General features: G+C 46.7%; 1 protein-coding gene across 4 annotated transcripts in view; it reads left to right on the plus strand.

Moving 5' to 3' along the window:
- The window catches only part of MLLT1 (MLLT1 super elongation complex subunit), a 32,667-nt gene extending 24,482 nt beyond the window's left edge, over positions 1–8,185 (plus strand). For 3 of the 4 annotated variants that reach the window (XM_086767329.1, XM_086767327.1, XM_086767326.1), the window contains exons 8-12: positions 47–158; positions 1,463–1,562; positions 1,784–1,855; positions 3,271–3,342; positions 3,857–8,185. In XM_086767329.1, coding sequence (XP_086623455.1) covers positions 47–158; positions 1,463–1,562; positions 1,784–1,855; positions 3,271–3,342; positions 3,857–3,985 — 485 coding nt within the window. In that variant the 3' untranslated portion in view covers positions 3,986–8,185. The remainder of the gene's footprint in view (positions 1–46; positions 159–1,462; positions 1,563–1,783; positions 1,856–3,270; positions 3,343–3,856) is intronic. The other variant, XM_086767328.1, reaches the window with a different exon arrangement.
- Positions 8,186–8,317: the final 132 nt, after the last annotated feature.

Below are 8,317 nucleotides of genomic sequence, written 5' to 3' on the forward strand. Positions count from 1 at the left end.
TGCCTGTGTCCTACTGTTGAATTCATGTCTTCCCCTCTGATCCCAGGCCCGCTACGCTCCATGGTGGAAGATCTGCAGTCGGAGGAGTCAGATGATGATGACAGCTCCTCTGGAGAAGAGGCAGCAGTCAAAGCAAACCCAGTCAGCCGGGATTCCAGGTGGTAACAAATCGGGAAGAAGGATGTCTGTTGTCTTTTTGCCCTGCGTGTTTGGTGTTTTGTGTGCCCTCCATTTGGAGGGAGGAATCAAAGTGATGGGGCTATGTGTGAGAGGAAAGTGTAAGAGAAGGAGAGAAAGGGCAGATGTGCGGAGTACTCAGCATGGGATGGGAACACAGAGCCGATGAAAACGGCAGGGTGAGAACAGAATTGGATGAGGAGAGATCACTGAGCTCAAAGAGAGGAAGCCACTGGGAAGTCATATGTGGTGAGCTTGCAGGTGTTAGTGACTGACCCCTTAAAATAGTCACCTAATTGTCACCCTCAGATCTCTGCAGAGCTGGATGGTGTGTGACACCTTTTGATCTGCAGGGATTAGAGGAGCGTTGTGGAGGCTGTCGGCATGGGTGCTGCTCTTACTGCGTATGACTGATCCAAAACGGAGAAGCCTTAGTCTTTGCTGATAGTGTGTGCTGACAGTGGTTACTTGGCTCCTATGGGACTTGGTTAATGGCTGTTTTCTACTTTACTTAATGGAAATAGTTGAATTTCATCCTTCTACCCTTGGGAAGCGTCATCATAGCTGAAACCTGGAGTCTCAGGCTGAATATTTGAAACCAAATGCTTGGCCGAGATAATGGCTGCAAATTTCAAATCGTGCTTGTCTTCACCAAAACCAGCAACAACAAGAAAGTCTGTTGTTACGCTCTATCGTTATCAACTAAACAGGAATGGAGAGACTCTGAAGGGTTGGTTTTTTTTTTTTTTAAGACCTTTAGGGGATAGGTAATAATCAGTTTTTCAAGCTCATGAAAAGTGAGATACCTGCTATAGTGTAGGGCCACAAGAAGAATGAGAATAAATAGGAAATCTCCAAGGTCATAACAGAAACACTAAATGCATTTTTTTTTTTTGGCTGTCTTCTCAGTGGAGGTGTTGGTAAGCCTCTCACGCAGATACATCTTGGAATGAATCCCCAAAATGAACAGTTGTTGCTGGTGAAAATGAGGTTGTACTCACCCAGTTGTTCTAAGGGGACTTGTGTATGAAAGAGATGAACTGCCAGCTGTAATGTGTGAACTAAAACTCCCTACTCCCACTCCCCAGGGAGCGGAAAATGGGAAAGGCAATGTCAGCTGGGGAAAAAGAGATTCTTGGAAACTACAGACTGACCGTGTTCTCCTAGACGATTTAGTAGTCTGTAATAAAGAAGAGAATTTCACTTAACTCCGTGTGGCTCAGTTGACAGCTGAGTGAGTTTCCTGTTACCTGGTGGTGCTAATTCTCTGCTGCTTGTTTTTCAGACTGAGCCTTAGTGACAGCGACAGTGATAACAGTGCGGATTCCTGCCTGCCAAGTCGAGAGCCACCTCCTGGTCAGAAGCTGCCGCCAGCGAATAACAAGGTATTGCATCCTAAATGCCCATACACTGCAACTTTCCACCACTCTTCGTTCCCACATTGTGTTCAGTCTGTGGTGTTAGTTCTGACCCGCGCCAAATTCTCCCTGTTTCACTGTTTTCATCAGACAGCTAACTTCTGTTCAGTGCTGTGCGTCCAAACTGTTAAACCACCATGTTACCTGAACTAATTTTGGTCCCTAATGTTGATTTCCTTTACCCTCAGGCATCTGGAAGAAAAAGCCCAGAGTCTTGTAACAAGCCAGAGAAGATCCTGAAGAAGGGAACATATGACAAGGTACATTTGACAATTTGCGTACCAGAGAACTATTGGGTGCTCACTAACATTTCTGTGTAGAAAACAATTTGAATCAGCCTAGCCTGTTTCTTCAATGAAGTTCCCTTTTTTTCTTGCCTCCAAAGAAGGTTGAGCAGTGTACGTGCTCCTAAAGCATGGCAAACCCCAAATTGTCCTGAAAAGTTCTTCCACTGTGATTCTTTTTTTTTTTTTGTAAAGAAATCCATCAAATGGGAGCTTAATATTTTTCTTTAGTCTAATAATTGAGATCCTTACAGTATTCAGAGAATCACTCTGTAGCTGTCAGTTGCGTGCGTTAACTTTTTCAACAGGAGAATACAGCACAGGTTAATCGCTTCGTGTTAGGTGTAAGTGTGGTCTTGGAGTTACTTGCACCGAGTCTCCTCCTAGCTACAAAACCTTCCCGTTACCCATAGCTGAGGTGGCTTGTCTGGGGCGAGGCTTGCAGGTAACGGTATCTTTTATTAGACTACTTAGGTCAAAGGGGACACCCCTGAGACCCAGTGAAGAGAGTGCCTGAAATACCATCAGCGTTTCTAACTCTTAAAGGCTTTATAAAAGGTACCAGCTCTCCCAGCAAGAAGCATAGCATTCAGTACTGGTTGGGTGCTTTGGGAAAAATGCTTTTCTCTGCGTGAATGTGCTGGGGAGGGGTATATTTCACAACTGCTTTTTGGGGGGAGTTTGTGGGGTTTTTTTACCTTGGTACCATTACTTAAATGAGTTCAGTTTTGCTGATACAGACATGAAAAACTCTGGGGCAGCTTTACAGATTAATAATTTATTCCCCTGCCAATAGCAACTTGCCTTGTTGGCTGTCTAAATTTGGAGAAAAAAAAAAGAAAAAAAGAAACCACTGTTTTATAAGAACAATTTACATGTTGGGCTTGTAAACAGTCCTGCATTTCCCATTGTTGTGTATATAAAACTAACTGGGAACAGTGGAATTTTTCCTTACCTAAGTACAAATCACTGTTCAGCAGATTGCTGGGGGGATGGTCCCTGAGCGTTCGTGCAGGTATTCTCAGGTAATGAGTTGTTTATCAGTACAACCTCACGATGAAGAACTCTCTGAAGTTCACCAAGGTGAACTTCACCTTGTTGAGGTCCTCTGAGCTCAAAGACCACTTCTTAAGCTGGTTAGTTATTTGTTTAATGGTGTCATTAAACGGTCTTGCTGGTGGTCTTCAGACTGTGCGAATTTCTGTGAAGGCTTCGATCTCCCAGTACTTGAGAAGGATGGAGGAGGCAGTAAAAAACTGAGGGGAAAATTGGGAATAGGAACATGTCTGAAAGGGCCTGGAGTTCCTTGGATCCTCGCTTAGGAAAGTCACTTTGGCAGTCGTACAAACATGCCACGTATGTCACTGTTTCTGTTCATGCCTCCTTTACAGGCCTACACTGATGAATTAGTGGAGCTTCACAGGCGACTAATGGCACTACGAGAGCGCAATGTGCTACAGCAGGTAGAGATCGTTTGTCAGCTTTCTGGCCAGCTCTTGTACTCTGGTAACCTTTGTGTCCAAGGGTCTCAGCCAGACCCCTGTGATGCTTGACCTTTCACTTGCCTCTCCTTCATGAGAGCTTTCACTTTGAAAGAAAGGATATGTAGGAAAAAAAAAAAAAAATCAGATGTGCATGCAATGTTTTTGTTGGCAAAGATACAAAGATTTGGTTTGTGCATCTTTCCTCTGCCGCCCTGGTGGCAGTCCCTAAGCTGGGTGCTCTCGGTCTAATTTAAAAGGAAAGAAATGTGCCCACATCACTTTCCAGACTGAGCTAGTCAGGCATGCAGAAGGAGCTGGTTTGCTTTTTTTGGGAGAAGATTCCCTTTGTGTTGTGAAACATTCTAATCTCTGTGCTATTCTGAAGGGGTGAGGAAAGGACTGGATGGGTTGCTCTGTATCTGCTGGCCTCTCTGCTGTATGTGATCTTTGTGGGGTCTCTGTGTACATCCTTGCTTGTCTGCTTTCTGTGCAGATTGTAAATCTCATTGAGGAAACCGGGCATTTTAATGTTACCAACACAACCTTTGACTTTGACCTCTTCTCCTTGGATGAGACAACCGTCCGTAAGTTGCAGAGCTACTTGGAAGCAGTAGCGACATGACGCTTGGCCTTGGAAGCAGGCTGCTTTTGAAACCAGAAATCCCGTTTATTGGTACCAGGAAATGAACCCATGGAACTAGGCCTTCTTATTTTCTTGATTCACCCGAAGCACTGCCTTAGAGAACAGCCATGCTCTAGGAATGCACAGCCAGCTGCACTTTCTTGTAGGCTTCAAACAAGCGCCCATCTTGCTGAGTCTGTCCTCCCTGGCTTCCTAAGTACGCGTGGGCGCAGGTCCTGAGTAGAGCAAACGACCTGCTGCACTTAGCTGCACAGTGTGACCTTTCTGGTTTTACTTCGAGAAACTGTGAGCACACTTTCAGGCGTCTGAGATCTGAAGAAGCTTGGACGCTATTTTCTTCACCGACTCTAGGGACCAGCCTTCCTGCGGAGAGCTCTAGCCAGCCCCGTTTCCTCCAGCTCTGTGAAGAAGCATTCACGCTGCGTAAGCAAGATTGGCTTTTACAAAGCTAGCCGAGAGCCTGGTGACAGAGGAGGCTTCCCGGGGGTCCTGCTGGTCTGCTGCGGAGGAAAAGCGGACAGATTCCAGTTTTATCACTCACGAGTTAGTCCTGCCACGGTTTGGTACAGAGCACTGCTGTAATTTGGCTCCCGATTCCTCCAGGGCGTCGTTCCGCACGCGGGACCTTCAGCTTCCTGCCGAGACAGTTCGCGCTCTTTGGAGAGGCCTCTAGAGTCTGCTGTCTCCCGCTGGGGTTTGGAGAGGCCTTCTTTGTTGATCCGAGCTCCTAAACAAAGTCTCACTCCTTTCAGTCTGCTTTAACTGTACTAGGACTACAAACCTGTAAGCTGTATATTTTATATATATATTATATATATGTATGTACTGTATGTATAAGAAGGGCCTAGTTGGGTCTTGCGATCTTAAGGGTGTGTGTTTCTGTTATGGTTTTTAACGGCTATGGCAGGGGAAGGGCGCTTAATAAGATTTGACTTGTTGGTTAAAATGCCTCTTGTGGACAATTTTTAGTGTCTGAAAGCTGAACAGCAATCTTCAAAGCGTTTTGTGCTCTGGAAGGGACTCACCTGTCGTCTTTTCATTTGTCAGTGTTTAATAACTTTGCCAAAATCCACGATTGGTTTTGTTCTATGTTCTCAAAGAGGAATCTCCTACAGTGGCCCCTATAGTAGTGGCTGTACTTTGGGAAAACCAAAACAAGGGAGAATTTTATCTTGGGACACACCTGGAAAACACTCACATGAAATCCTGCTGAGGTCAGGTTTGTTTCCTCTTCCCTCTCCCGCCCCACTGCCTGGCCAGGAAACACTAAACACTACTCCAGGTATTTCTAGTTAAACTAGTATTGACTTCAAGTGTTGTTAGGTGGGTGTGAGGAAAGTCCCGTCGCTTTCGTCAACCCTGTGTTACACTCCTGATCCCTAAATTCAGTATTTTCTGAAGAACTGCTCCGTTTTTCCAATCAGTGCGTAAGCTTTTGCCAAATGTTGAGTGGGCTGCAGGCAGCGAGGAGGGGAGCAGCGGTCCAGAGGAGCTCTCTGCTCGTGCGTGGACCTCCCATATCTGTGAAAGCCCCGTGTGGGAGCTGGGGGGTTGCACCACTCCAGGGTTTGCTGTCCCTTCTCCATTATGAAATTGCAGTCCCTTGTTTTGGGTTACCCCTTTCTTTATCATGGAAATGTTGCAACTAATCAACTGAAGTGGCAATATGATGATAAGCTTGTTTGAGTTGGGTCATGTTGACCCGATTCCCATTAATTTTGTGTTTGTACCATCTTTCATGTGTCTTGTGTGTGTGTGTATATATATATATAAAAACAAAATCAAGCTCATGCCAGGTGCAAACCCTGTCACAACAGTGATCTCAGCTGTTTTCTTTCGTGATGGACAATGCCAAGCCTGGATAGAAACCCTGTGCGCAAACGTACGCTGAGAAGGTGGACGACAGCAGGAAGAGGAGGAGCTGCAGTTCTGTTGTGGTTGGCAGCGGGACGCACCGCAGTGGAGGACGGCAGGCGTAGTCCACAAGCGTTGCAGACTGGCCCGTGCGCTGCGTCGGGCACGGTGGGTGCGTGCGAACTACTCCTGGTCTCTGCTGGATCGGTGGCGTGGAGGAGGCAAGCCTCGGGGGGCTGCTGCGGCCCCAGACTCGGCTCCCTGGGCCCACGGGGAGGCCCCTGGTGCACGGTGCCTCCTGCCTGCTGCCCCCGCTGACGGGTGGGGTTGCTGACACTGTTCTGTCCCCGAAGCAATAGGAGCGGCAGTGGCTGCAAACCTCAGATCTCCCAAGGTCTTTGCCTTCTCTCTCCAGCCGGATAATTTCCTCCCACAGCCACTGCATCCCTGTCACCCATCCTGGCAGCGTTTCTCCTGCGACCGTCAGTAGCCTCCAGGGTTACCCCGCGAGGGACTGGAGGTGCTGCTCCCTTCTGCCCCCTTCTCAAGTTAGGATCCGAATGGTCACGCTGCGCTCCTCCAGTCCCAGAACGCGTGCCGGAGAGCGCTCCTGAACCTGGCTGGAGGGGCCCGGGGCTCCCGCCCGCAGCGGTGGCGTCGTCCTGGCCTGGAACCGACTTTATTTGTGAAGTCTGATGAGCATTGATAGGAATTTTGTTTGGTTTTTATAAGAAGTATTTTACACATGGATTTTTTTAGACTGTTTATAATCTCCTTGAAAACCTGAAATAGGATTGTTCCCCTAGCAATAGTTCTTTTCCATTGTGTGCACATGCTGATTTGTTCCTAAAAGGTTTCTTGCAAGTACTTAGTTGTTCTACAGAGTTGTTGTTTTTTGGGGTATGTGGTAGCGTCGGGGACCACAGGAGGAATGACTCTGCAAACAAAGAATGGTCACGTGTGGGCCTCATCTTGTGTCCCCCTCTAGTTCCGTACGGACGAGTTCCCGTGTAGGTTCTCCCTAGGCTGGCTGGACGCTGCTCTGGACATGCCGTGTACAGGTATTTGTGGATAAAGTGTTTGTTCTTGTGTCACTCTTGAGAGCATGGATGGATTGTTGTACTATAGGAAGGAGGCGGCAGTGCTGCCGTCAGCATTGCCTCAGGTCTTCGAGGATGTGTAGTAGCTTGCATTGTTTAAAAAAAAAAAAAAAAGGAAAAAAAATCAGAAATTGATGTCTAGCCATAATGGTTTTTCCAAGGAAAATGGACAGAACTCTGTTACTTTTCAGTGTCCTTCACCTTGTTACTGAAGGCGTGAATGAGTGCTGATCGGTCTGAAGGCTTTCAGAGTGGCTTTGAACGGAATCCTGTTGGAAGATCAGGGCACAGCTTTTCCTTTGTCCTTGGCCTTTGTACTGAAGGGCAGAAGAGGGGTCAGGAGCATTTTCCTGTGGTCTTGGTCTGCGTGTGTATTAAGCCTTGAGGCTTTGATTACTGACACTTACTGTTAAAAAAAAAATTTAAAAAAAAACCTAGAAAGGCTGGCTGGATCCCAAAGTGCCGGCTGAGGAATATCGGACACGTAGGTCAGGAGACTGGCTGTGCTGTCAGGCTGAGAACATGGAAGTGCAATGACTTTGCCACCAGTTCTATTGCTGCGTGCGGTGGTAGCACCAGAACGAGCAAAGCAATCGGTGCCACAATCCAGAAGCAGTTTTTGTCAGATCTTGAACGTATTTGATGGTGAGAGAGGTTTAAACTTCCCTGACGGAGCTTGCCCTGTGACGGATGCACTGGAGCACAGGCGGGGTACTCGGAGGAGGGGTCTCTGCCAGCCCCGGAGCCTGCCGCTCGCTAGCTGGCGTGCTCGCGTCGACGCTGTGGACAACCACTGCGCACCTTGTATGAGTATTACTTCTGAAAAAGACGAACATCGATCGGTGTTGCTTTTCTGGGGATGTGAAATAGCCATCAAAAACTGACAAGATGAGTTTGCACTCCTAAAGAAAAATGTAAGTACTTCAACTTCTAGCTAATTTTAAATTGTATTTCTGCCTAGAGCCGAGGTATTAAATACCTTGTCACTTGAGGATTTTAAAAGTTGTGTTGGGAAATGAATTCTTCACTCAGCTGTAAGAAATTCAGCTGGCCCAAGACTAACTTCAAGATTAAAAAAAAAAAAAACCAAACCACAAAAAAACAAAACCATGTTTGTAATATGTTACAGGATTGTTTGTCCTGAATTTTAAACTTTTTGTTAAATTTGTGGAACTATGGAGGAATTTTCTAGAAAAAGTGAAATAAAGTAAGATGGGAAAGTAAACCTTCAAGCGTTTTTTGTTTGTTGTGTTGCTTCTCCATGGACAGCAGCGAGGCTTTCCTTGTTACTGGAAATGGTTTCTGTTAGAAACACAGGTGCCAGGAACGCAGTTGGCTGCTGGGCAGCTCTGCCAGC

Source organism: Chlamydotis macqueenii, chromosome 26, assembly GCF_036417535.1.
Source record: "Chlamydotis macqueenii isolate bChlMac1 chromosome 26, bChlMac1.mat, whole genome shotgun sequence".
Classification (NCBI taxonomy): Eukaryota; Metazoa; Chordata; class Aves; order Otidiformes; family Otididae; genus Chlamydotis; species Chlamydotis macqueenii.